Source organism: Xenopus laevis, chromosome 3S, assembly GCF_017654675.1.
Source record: "Xenopus laevis strain J_2021 chromosome 3S, Xenopus_laevis_v10.1, whole genome shotgun sequence".
Lineage (NCBI taxonomy): Eukaryota > Metazoa > Chordata > Amphibia > Anura > Pipidae > Xenopus > Xenopus laevis.
In genome coordinates this window covers 80,162,195-80,175,380 of record NC_054376.1, presented here as the reverse complement: position 1 = coordinate 80,175,380, position 13,186 = coordinate 80,162,195, and the positions used below count along the sequence as shown (strand labels likewise).

Below are 13,186 nucleotides of genomic sequence, written 5' to 3'. Positions count from 1 at the left end.
CAGAAGAGCACAATTAGCAGGACGGTATAATATGTGACTCAGTATATATTTGTGGCAATTAGGCTTGAGTAGCCACAAGTCATTTACCCGATCCATCACAAGGTCTAATTGTCATGCTACTCGTCATTCTGTACCACATCAAACTACTCCATTGTTATCCGTTAGAAAGGAAATGTGCTATTTTGTAAAGTTGGTAAAGGCACAAAGAAAATTGAATTTTTTCTATCTTACATTGGAACCCTATTGTTTCACTCTCAATTGAAGCTAAATATACTTAATTTTTTTGTGGAGGCTAAAAAAAAATTGGAGTGGAAGTATATAGTGGAAGTGGAGTATCTTTTGTTAGTTATTATTGTATTAATACAAAGTCAGCCTCATGACTCTGCTGTCTAGACATGAGATAGGGCTGAGTTTAACTGTTCTAATCCTTCTTCCTTTTTGTCTTTTTCAGGTACATGACAAGATGCTTGTGGCTGTTCCTGTTGCTTTTGTGTTCTTAAGCTTGCTGCCGAAATGTATGGGACAATGCGAGGAAGCAGCCAAAATGGCAGAAATTGATTTGAATGTAAAGCACAACCTCCAGAATTTTACTACCAATACACCAATACAAAATATTATCATGTTTAAGGGCTACGTATATGTGGGAGTGGTGAATAAGATTTATGTCTTGAATGAAAATCTTACAAAAATTTCTGAGTATAAAACAGGCCCGTTGTTGGAGCACTCTGACTGTTTGCCATGTAAAAACCGCACGGATAATGTTCTTTCACCAAATGGCACCTGGAAAGACAATGTTAACATGGCTCTGTTTGTGGAGGATTTCTATGATGACCAGCTCATTAGCTGTGGAAATATATGTAGAGGTGAATGTCAGCGCCATACTTTGCACTCGGAAAAACCCTGGGATATTGCCAGTAATGTTCATTGCTTATATTCATCACAAATGTTAAAAGATAAAGACAGTTGTCCTGACTGCATTGTTAGCACAGCAGGAAGTAAGATCCTGGTAACAGTGAGAGACAGGTTTGTAAAGTTTTTTGTAGGTAGCACTCTAACGGGCCAACCATCGACCATTCATTCTGTGTCAGTTCGTAGACTGAAGGAGACCCAAGATGGCTTTGAGTACCTCACAGATCAGTCGTACATAGATGTACTTCCCCATCTCAGAGATATATATCCGATTAAGTATATTTATACATTTGAAAGCAACAATTTTGTTTACTTCTTAACTGTGCAGCGCGAGTCCCTTGACTCTCAAGCCTATCACACTCGAATTGTGAGGATCTGTTCTTCAGACTCTGAGCTGCGCTCCTACATTGAGATGCCCCTGGAATGTATTTTTACTGAAAAACGAAGAAAAAGGTCTACCGCCAGTGCACTTTTCAATATTTTGCAAGTGGCATACTTGGGCAGAGCAGGTGAAGATTTGGCAGAGGAAATGGGTGTCAAACCAGATGATGATATCCTTTATGGTGTCTTTGCCCAAAGTAAACCAGATTCTCCTGAGGCAAACAACAGGTCAGCTGTCTGTGCTGTCTCTGTAAAAACCATCAATGAGTTCTTTAACAGTGCTGCAGACAAGCAAAACACAAAGTGCCTTGAGCACTTCTATGGAAAAGACAACAGATTATGCCTTAACAACAAGGTGAGTTCCAAAACTTGTCCATTTTATTGCCAGTACGTGATAGAATTACAATATATCAATGTATATTGTGACCCATCAGTTTATCCCTAGACTCAGGTTAATAACATATCTTTGTTATTACAGAAGTGAGGGTTAAATTGATCAATATATTTAAATGTTTAATATGGCTTAGACTGGCTATGTCCATATACAGTGCCACTGGGACTTTCCCATGGATATCAGGACCAGTGGGAGATATGTAAGTCTCATAAGTAATTTAATGCTTGCCAATTTAATATGTGTCAAGCAATACATTTTTGCCTATAAAGTGCATCTGGAAGGGTGCTATAGTTCACTACTTCAGTATTAAAAACAACTCATTAAACAAAAATCCTTTTTTGATCAGAAATAGTAGTGTGCATATAAAGGGAAAACAAGAAGTGAGGGACTATGCAAAAGGAAAATGCTTCCCTCCTCCACCTGGGTAACACAGCAAAGGTATGATAGGTGATAAAATGCTGCCTTTTTAGTGTTGTAACCTTAGAGTCTTTACAGTTTGCTGTAAAGTTGCAGATTTCCATGTTGTAATATTTATACCATGATGTCACCGCTAACAAGAAAAAGATTTCAGAGCCAAAACAAAATCAGGCGCTGAAAAAAACAGCATCTTTATGGTCAGCAGCTGCTGACTTTGGGGATAATAATTTATTTACTGACAGATAATGTCTCCAGGGAACACAAGGACAGAACATTTATAATAAGGATTAACCCTTTCATTAGAGACTTTTCCCTTTCAGAGCACTCCAGCTGTCACATTAATTGTGGTATTGAAGTTACAGGTGACATTTCAAGAGTTGACAGACCATTTGATTAAAGCTACATGATATGAATAGTGTGTCAATTGTGTATCTCTCATCAGTAGCAAATTTAATAAGCACATTTTCAGCCCTCTCTGTGTGTGGAAATTCCATATATACTGTACACAGGCTAAATGTTGACTGCAATCAGATGCAGGTTTTCATGGCCAGAGTAGGCATCCATTGTCTGAAGGTGCTGAAAGACTTCCTTGCTGGCACCCATTTGACACTTGTTTCCTATTCTTTCCATAAAACAGTATTACAGTTATTAGTTTTATTGAGCACAATACTTTGGCAGGGTTCCTTGTACTTAAAGAGAATAATTTGTGTTTCACAAGCAAGGCTTGCTTGTTATTTGAGGCTGAGCATATAAGTGTGAAGAACAAATTCCTAGATGCACAAGTCAGCAAGGTTGGTACATTCCAGATGGATGATGGTCAAAACCAAATGTTTTTTATCTCAGTCATAATAGACAATCCAGAGATGAATATGAAGCCATATGAACCTGGTGTTTTTGTTGTTCTGCATATTCTTTTTAACTATAGAAAAAAAGATTTGTTTTTAAAAAATTTTCAAAAATTGAATTACCCTAATATATTCACTGAATAAAACCTATTCAAGGCAGATTGAGACAGTTATTAAAGATATTGTAGATCCAGTATATATATATATATATTGTCAGTCTCTAAAAGAATCTCAGTCACTGTACTAGCTGTACATAGCAAATGAATGGATTATTTCTCCTGGAACATAAATGTTATCACATCATATAAAAAAAGATCAAAGAAACCAGAAAGTGGAAATACGTTGTAATGGGCATTAATATTACATAGTATTCAGTGATAGCTATCTGATTATACAGTGTTCCTGAAGAGAGGACCATTGTGAAATGTTAGACAACTATGTGCCTTTGATTTCTACACTTACTGCACAGACAGTTGTTCTATATAATACATATACATATATAGTATATGTATTTGACATTGTTATATATAAACAACCTCCCTCTCAGTGTCAGAGCCATAGTTCTCAGCCAAGCATAATGTAGTTTCATATTCATGATCTGGACCTGGTAGCTGTACATGTAAGTTATTGTATTTTTCAATACAATATTTTAAAAAAAGTTATTGTGTTTTCTTCAGACATTTTAGCTAAGGCTAAATCTACTACATTGCTGGCTAAGGCTGAATCTAAATGTGCATGGATAACTTCTGTATTAAAGTATAAAATCATCAAACACCATTTTTTTAAATTATGAGGCTTATAAGCTAGCAGAACCCTTGTGCTATTATGAAATGCTTTGTTCCAGTAGTACATCATCAGTATTGATAGTTTTTTTTTTCAGTTTTAAAATAAATAAATATGTTTGGAGCAGGTCTCCAAATAAACCTTTTTTTAAAGTTGAATGTACAAGTCATGCACAGACACAGGCCATTAAATCTGTATCTGTTCCAGTTCTGTCAGAGATACAGCAGGTGGGATCATTATTTCTGCCCCTCTCTGATTAACTGATCCCTGGCTTTGCAGTTATTTTGTTGAGCTTTTTAAGATGATAAACATCTTTTTTTGAATTAGACTGTAATTGTGTGGAACAGCTGCAAACCTTTGAATGTCAGTTTCTTGGATTCCAAAGAAGAAATATTCAATAATTGTATGATGCCTGCCATTCTTTAATTGTGAAATTCTAGATATTTTCAGCATGGTTTTTTTTTTCAAACAAATATCTCTGTCAGTATTTGTGTAGCACAACAAATCTGAATGTGGAATTCTTGGACAAACAGGATACACTGCAATTCTGTAGTAAGTCACTGGCATCTTTAATGTGCCTAGCTAGCTTGTAAGACAGTAGCCCACAAGCCACACCAAGTTTTCTTTGATGCCAAAAGTGGCTACTGAACACATTTGGTTTGATATTTCCTTCTAATTGGCTGATTTTATTTGAGCTCTGTTAGGAAGAATTTTGAATTTTGAACTAGTTGCTTATTAGTGATATGTAGGCTGACTTGAAACCCGCAGTTGACCTGTAGGTTAACCACCGGTTGGGTGGGTTTAGGTTGAAATTTGGGTGACCATTGTGGATTAGGGTTTGGGTGTAAGTCAAACTGGGGAAGTACACTACTTTACTGCTACTAAAGATTCCTTGTCTTGGAATGTGATGTTTTAATAAATCCACTGGTTTTTCTATGCCCATGAGTGCTTTAAATTTCTGTTATTTTGTATATATATATCTTCATATAATCATTTATAGTGCAATTTTATCCTATTATCATTTATATAATAATTATGCAATATTATCCTGGTTCACAAAAGAATGAATGTAAGTTTAAAAAATGGGAAGTTATTCTGGAACATTTGTCATATTTGGACAGAAATTATTATAGATGCTAGAGGTCATTGTATGGTTATGTCTAATAAGATGCTTGGAAATGTGTGTTGTACAGCTGGCTAAAATGAGTAAATCAAAATATAGCATGTTCCCCATATACTCATCTAGCTGATCTATCTTGTACATTTCACTCACTGGCCAGGGTCACCATCTGATTTTTGTTATGTAATCTTGCCATGGCTATGGATGTCATTTTTGTAAAGTGTCCATACCCATCTTTCAAAGCCACCAGATCCCTCCTGCTAAGGCAGCTATCTGGGAAGCCTTTTTGATGACGGGACAGTGCTTATTGGCTTCCTGAGTCATTAGAGCTGACACTGTAATTCATAACATGCTTTCAGATTAAAATACTCTGTAATACTGATGTAAATAAGGTACTGTCCGTCCACTGCAAAATAGATTGGTTTTCTTTAGTCTGAGGCCAACTTGACCCAAAACATCTGCCATCACAGTACAAAGTTACGTCTGCAGCTTTAATTTTTTTCCAGGAAGGCAAATTGTTGCTGTGTGTAACATTGTTGAAATAAGATACTTTATGTGATACTGTTGCCAGTTAGTTTGTAAATATATTATGCAAACGCAAACCAAACTTACTCATAAGACAAAGCAAATATTTTCTGCAGCAGGAGTTTCAGCCTGTGACCTTCGGGGCTCTTGTGTAATTTGTACTGTTTGTCATGTTGCTCTTGTGCTTTAGTTTAACAATTGGGCTGAACACTGCCCATCCAACCTTACCAAATACCAGATGAATAGTATGGTATAAGAGTACTGAATTGTGCACTGAGACCAAGAATAATTTCATTTTTCTTCACTTTCCAGCATTACCATACTAAAAACCATCAGAGCTAAATGTTAAACTAGTTGCATTGCATTTGTAGTTAGTTCCCACACCCAGTATGTTTGTTGATTGAGAATATTGGGTGTTATAGTATAGCTAGGGTTGTGTGGGTATGCATATTTTATGGCATTGCATTCCAAGATGGAAAACAACGGTTAACATGCATGAACAATTAGGCAATAAGTAAGTGCCCTTCCTTGCATTCGAACATTTAGTTTGATTTGGACAAGGCAGCAGGCTAATTCTAATTAGCTTTTTTACAAATGGAGCACAAATCAATTGTTTGTGTCCCAAAGTACATTATAAGTTCAGTGAACTTGCTGGAACTTTTAAAGAGAGTGTGTATCTCTGCTGTGGGATGTGCATATTTTGAGGAAGAATTTTCATGGAGGAAAATGTTTCTGAAAATTATAGTAATTTCTCTGTGGTTCCAGATGTCCCCATCTAGAATATGCCGTACAGTTTTGGTCTCCATCACTCAAACAGAACATTATTGTATTAGAGAGGGTACAGAGAAGGGCAACTAAGCTGGTGAAAGGTATTGAAAATCTTAGCTATGAGGAAAGACTGGCCAAATTGGGGATGTTCACGCTGGAGAAGAGGCGCTTAAGGGGTGATATGATGACTATGTATAAATATATAAGGGGATCATATAACAATCTCTCTAATGCTTTATTTACCAGTAGGTCTTTCCAGCTGACACAAGGTCACCCATTCCGATTAGAAGAAAGGAGGTTCCGCCTAAATATTCGGAAGGGGTTTTTTACAGTGAGAGCTGTGAAGATGTGGAATTCTCTCCCTGAATCAGTGGTACAGGCTGATACATTAGATAGCTTTAAGAAGGGGTTGGATGGCTTTTTAGCAAGTGAGGGAATACAGGGTTATGGGAAATAGCTCATAGTCCAAGTTGATCCAGGGACTAGTCCGATTGCCATTTTGGAGTCAGGAAGGAATTTTTCCCCCTCTAAGGCAAATTGGAGAGGCTTCAGATGGGTTTTTTTGCCTTCCTCTGGATCAACTGGCAGATAGGTAGTTAATAAAAAAAAAAAAGGTTGAACTCGATGGACATGTGTCTTTTTTCAACCTTACTTACTATGTTACTATGTTACTCCCCTCTCCCACAACCCCAAGCTTACATGGTTGGCAATGGAGCAGGTCAAGGAGGGCGCAATAACCTATGGGCTGCTGTCCTAGGCATGTGTGGCAGGTGCCTATATAGAAAGAATGGCCCTGAATTAGTGAATATCTTTTTACAGTATTGTCACTGCTTTTAGAACTGCCATGCTATTATACATAGCTCCATAACAGGCAGACTAAAACTGCTCGCTTATTTCTATATAATCAAAGGGAGACTGACAGCCATGGAATAGTTGTCATCTTTATGTTTGAAGCATGTCCATGTATTAGTATACAAATGGATTTGGTTGCACAGTATGGGACCTATCAACCTGTTATCCAGTAAGCTATGAAATATAATAGTGGCATTTGCTATAAATGTATAATTCACTTTTGTTATTTTTTGAAAATGTCTTTTTCAAGTGAACCTGTAAATTGCAGAGCTTTATTTCCCTCTTATCTTCCCCTCACGTAAATATATCCAGGCCCATTTGCTGTAACTCTGTGGGGTCCAGTTTAGTTTAAATCAAATTTCAGTGGGAAAGAAACAGCCAGATACTTGAAATGATTTCCCTTTCTGTCTCTGTGGTAGGGCTAGATTTGTTCACATTACACAGTTTAGTTGACAAGAGAGGCCCCTGAGAAAAGAAGTGTTTATATTCCTGTAGTGTTATTGTACTAACTAGAGGGCACAGGTTAAAGAGGTGGGTGAAAACAAGCTGCCCTAAACATATTACAGTCTCATGTTCTACTGACAAAAATACGAAAAACTATCTCAGGATAAAATTAATACAAAATCCACAGAAATGGTTTCAGATAAAATGCTATGACATTGATTTACCCAGATTCAAAAGGCCATACACAAACCACTTTATTTTTATTTTTTTTAGTAAAAAAGATGATACATGGTTACAATTGCTGTGTGCAGGCTAATGGAAGGATACAATTACGGCGTTCCATCAAAAAGCCACAAGAGCTTATATTGATTCATCATCCTCTGGGAATGGCCAGTAAGATAAAATAAAATAAACTAAGACAAATGGCTCTTTAGGGACCTTATAACTGGAGTCTCACACATCATTTGCTCTAGTAATTTTGGCTAAATTAAAAGTAATAACACAACTGCATATGAATAGGCTTCCGACTGATTCAAATAATTCAACACCAGTAAAAGAAGCCGTGGTGAATATATTGTTCTCAAGGAGATAGAGAGAAAATATCAGCTAAATAAGATTTAACTTTTCTGAATGATATATTAGCAGTGATTTTTCAGCGTCTACCTGACAACATAATAATGGGATGGTATTAATAACGAGACAGATGGAATACATTACATGCTTTTGATTGATTCCTCCCACACAGCACAATCATTTGGGCTTTACCTAGTATATTAACACAGTGCAAAGCCCTTGGGAGAGGACTGGCAAAAAAATAAAATAACAAATCCCGAACATGACAAGCTATTTATCTAACAGGGAGCAATAGAAATATCCCAACATAACAGCTTGGTGTATCATTCATGAAGGTGTGGAAACTACAAAAAAATTAAAATCCCTTTATAGCCATGTTCTTGTGTGAAACCAAATATGACTGAGAATGTGGGGGACTGTTAAACTTGTTAATTACCAGTTAAAATAATATTTATAAAAGTATAGTCAAAATAAATGTATGTATTCATTCTGACCAATTCAGTGGTCAAAAAAATGTTCATCTCATTTCTATTTTTTTAATCGAGAAGGAAAGCTAAAATCACTGGGTGCCAAGTTGTTAGGCATCCAGTCACTTGCCTCCGCCCCTAAACTAATGTTCCTCTTCTTCAAACAACCCACCAGCTCAAGGTACTGTTTGCTTTCCTTTAAAGGAGAAACAAACCCTTAATAAAAAAAAAACCCTATCCTACATAGATGCCCTCCCACCTTCTTCTCCCCCAGCCTAGCTGCCCCCCTGGGCAAATGCCCCTAACTCTTTACTTACCCCTCCATGCAGATTCTGTCCAGTGGAGTTCACGGGCACAATCTTCAGCCGCTTCGGTAATTTTCGGAATGAGACCGGCAATTTTCTTGAGTTTCGGGGCATGCACAGTTGTAGCGAAACAGGAAAATTGCTCCAACTGCACATGCGCCGATTCACCGGTCTCATTCTGAAGATTTAAGAGAAGAAGATGGCACCCGTGAACGCTGGACAGAATCTGCACGGAGGTGTAAGTAGTTAGGGGAATTTGCCCGGGGCGTATCTAGGCTGGGGGGAGGGGGGTCTATGTAGGGTAGGGTTTTTCTTTTTATTAATGGTTTGTTGTTCCTTTAAGCTGAGATAAGAAAATTTGTGGTTGAGTGTCTAGGCCTTAATTAAGTGCTTAAGAGATTGATAAGTCAGCTACATATCAGAATACCTTGTGTCAAGCCTAGTAGCAGTAGATATGAAGACCCACAAGCACCTCACACAGCTGGAGGATTACCTGGAGATGGGTACAGGCAGCACAGCAGTGGAGCGCAGCTAGGAAGCTTGATAGAGAGGTACCATGGAGTCAAACAAAGACAAGGTCAACAGGTCTGGGTGAGGGTCAGGCAGTGAGTCAGTATTCAGGAGGTCAAGATCAGGAGTCAATAACATCAGAGAAACAACGCCAGAAGATCAAGGGAACTTGATTACCAATGAAAGGCTGTGGGAGGATAGTGCATGTGTCTGAATTGGTGCCTTGGCGTCTTGATGCAACGTGAGCAGGACCACGTAGACACACTGGTGTCAGGACGCTCTGTTGTATGTGTCAATGTTGGTGCATGCCAGTTCATTGAGCAGCATACCTGCTCACTATTGGACGCCGTCAGGCACACGTGCATCCAAGGACGATTATCGGCATGGTGAGTTTTTATACACCTTGGCAAGGCTGAGTAACCCATCTGAGTAACCCATCTGAGTAACCCAATATCCCAAGCATGATTCTGTTGAACTTATGAGCGTCTAAAGTTTCTTTTGCCTTTGAATTTGTACTTTGTACTTTAAATATTACTTTAACCCTGTGTTGTGTTCTTACTCACATTTCAATTTATTCCTAGTTTTTGGGACTTTTACCCTTTAATTTAAACAGGCCTGTGTTAAGCTTGTTCTTCCATGACTACATTGGATCAATCCTGCTTCTGTAACTATAACCCTGTGCCCCTTCTAAAGCTAGTTACTAATCTCTTGGAACATGTTATTTTGTCTCTTTTCACACCCATGCTGGAAATCTAGTTTTCACCTGCATTTACTACTGAGACAAACTTATGTACAGTTACAAACTATTCCCAGATTTCAAAGACAAAATAAGACTTTCTTTCTTCTGGATAGAATCTCTACTTTTGATAAAGTCAGCTGTATGGTTTTAGAGGCATATTTATCAAGGGTCGAATTTCAAATTGAAAAAACTTCGAAATTTTAATTTTAAAAGACCAACCGAAATTAAGTTGGTTTTTATTGGTCCAATAGGTCCATTTTCGTTCGAATAGGTCCATATTCGGCCAAATTCGAATCATACGAATCAAAGAAATAGCGCAAAAAAAACTTTTTTTTTTTTCTTTCAAAGTCCACCAATTGACTCCAAATAGGTTCTAGGAGGTCCCCCATAGGCTAAAACAGCACTTCGGCAGGATTTAGATGGCGAATGGTCGAAGTCAAATTTTTAAAGAGACAGTACATGATAAATTTCGATATTCAAATTTTTATCAAATTCAAATCGAATTTGGATTATTCCCTAGTCGAAGTACACAAAAATAGCTCGAAATTCAAATTTTTTTCATTCGAAAATTCACCACGACCATTGATAAATCTGCCCCTTAATGCCTTCTCTGGGTTTTATGCTACCAGAACTTTTTGGGGGGACCTTTAAGGTTCTGTACTTGGCTCTACATTCTCTCAGTGGAAAACCTCATACATTCATATTGGTTTAAATAAAATTTATATATTTTACATTTTACTGTAAATAAATGTTAAACCGGATGTCATTTTTATATTTGAATGAGCATAAAAAATGCAATCAACTAATGCCTTTAAAATATAATGTTGCAGAATAATTAGCTAACATCAGACGTAAAGATACTGCATGGATCCAAGATAAACTGAAATGCATCTGCTTGCCTGTATGTTGCTGAAAAACCAGTGTTGTCTGCACTATTGATATTGTACTTTACACTTGTTTATAAACAAGCCTTACTTTGTGTAAATTCCATGGTACAAGGAGCTGTAGCAAGCATTTACCCATAATGCTTTCTGTGCTGTAAAGGAATTGTTCAGTATAAAAATGAAAATGGGTAAATAAATAGGCTGTGTAAAAATAAAACATTTTTTCCAGTCACTCCAGCCGTTAGTTATCCAAAAACGTAATCTATAATGGCTGAAGTGACTATATTACAAACATTTTTTATTTTGCACAGTTCACCCAGAGTTTGTTTTTACACTGTTCCTTTAAAAATGCAGCATCAAAATGCCATACCTCCCAACATTTTGGAAACAGAAAGAGGGACAAAAAGATTTGCCACACGGAACTTGGCAAACATTAATTTTATAAACTTTGGCAGGTTATGAGAGTTTGAACATGTTTCTGTGGTTTTTATGCGTTATTACAGTTTTTCTAATTAAGGTGAATTGCCCTTTAAGCTGCAAGTCACAGTTTCCCCAAGAGACCTGCTTATCTTAAATTGTTACAATTGTTTCTTTGCTTATCTTAAATTGTTACAAAAGTATTGAAGTGCCCCTGCCACGTAAAAGCCAATTACGTTTTTGAAACAATGTATTTTTTTTCTGGCTGTTCAGTGCAGGAGAAAGTAGGGTCATTTCAGTAACAATCTCGAACTGCGGGCTGAGCTGTCAAAATCGGGACTGTCCCGGGAAAAACGGGAGAGTTGGGAGGTATGAAATGCCCTTGCTGCTCTCTGAATCATATGCAGCTGCTTTTCATTAACATCTTCTGGGCATCTTGATAACTGAAGTTTGGTTAGACGCACAGATATTTTTGTACGATATTTGGTGTTTATGGTGGGAGACGAGCCGACCAATATTGGCAGAAGACTTGGATATCGGTGGGCTAGTCTGTCGGCCTGAAAATTTTGGTGCAACTGAAGATTGGCCAGGGTTTACTGCTGAATCAGATAGAAGTAGAATTCTATTGTTTCTACCTGTATATCTGATGAAAGTGTCTGTACTACAAACAAACAATCTTTTCTGCAACCAAGGGAAAAATTGTAATTGTTATGTCCATGGCCACCTTTAATCTAATTGAGAATCTGTGGCTTTGTTTGAAAATGGAGGTGAGAAAGTATTATCCAACTATCATGAACAAATGTGCCTGGAAGGATAGGCCATAATCAGCCCAAATAGCATACAAATCTGGTAAACACTTTCCCCACAAGATTAAAACAATTATTGCTGCAAAAGATAAAAGTACACAATATTATAAGTGTGATGGCTGATTATATTTTGCAAACAAAATATATGAGTTTTTTTTATTTTTCTCATGTTTTCTAAAAAAATTATGTCAAATTACAAAAAAAACAAATTTTATATTTCACAGGTTGTGCTAATAATCTCATGCAAAACATGACTGCAGGTCAGATTATATTAAATCATGCAAAAAAACAATTATGTAGCCTGTGCTTAAGGCATATACCAATGGTGACAGCCAGCTGAAATGTGCATTTCAGACAGAAGCGATCTGTCACCACCAGCATTTGTCATAAGCAGAGGTTTAGAGATGCTCTGCAATTTGGCAAGAGATGACAGTTTTGAGTGTTATAGCCGGCCCTGTTTTCCACTTGAGCACTGCAGCAGACACAACTTCCCATATGTCATAGGTTATAGACTGCCAGATGCAGAGTAATATAATTCACCATGAAATGGCTATACATTGTCTCAGTGGGAACTGATTATAATGTTAGGGGGAAAAGTTCAAAGAAATAGGACCGGCACACAAGGGGACTAGCCCCTTGTGCATTTATTGCGTCAAACGTTTCGGGGGCATTCCCCCTTCGTCAGGTGATGAAGGGAACGCCACCAAAATGTTGTGACGCAATAAACGCACAAGGTGCTAGTCCCCTATTTCCTTGTTACTTGTAATTGGAGGTGCCGTCTCCCTTAAGTTCTGAGCATCAGGCAGAATCTAATCCGAAGGGCCCGAGTGTGCACTTGATTTCCTTCTACAGTTGGGGGAAAAGTTCAGGCTTATCCTTCCATTTCATATTTTGATGCATTATGACTGTCAGTGGCATTTTTATTAAGGTTCGAATGGATTTTTTTTTGTGTGTCAAAACTCGACAAATTCGAATGTAAATTGGAATGTGTGATTTATCACAGCTCAACCATGGAAACAGTTCTAATTCGAATATTTGCCACCTTAA

General features: G+C 37.5%; 1 protein-coding gene across 1 annotated transcript in view; it reads left to right on the top strand.

Moving 5' to 3' along the window:
- Positions 1 to 13,186, top strand: part of met.S (MET proto-oncogene, receptor tyrosine kinase S homeolog) — a 97,736-nt gene that overhangs the window by 30,843 nt on the left and 53,707 nt on the right. The window contains exon 2 of the mRNA XM_041588539.1: positions 452 to 1,645. Within this exon, the coding sequence (XP_041444473.1) occupies positions 452 to 1,645 (1,194 nt within the window). The remainder of the gene's footprint in view (positions 1 to 451; positions 1,646 to 13,186) is intronic.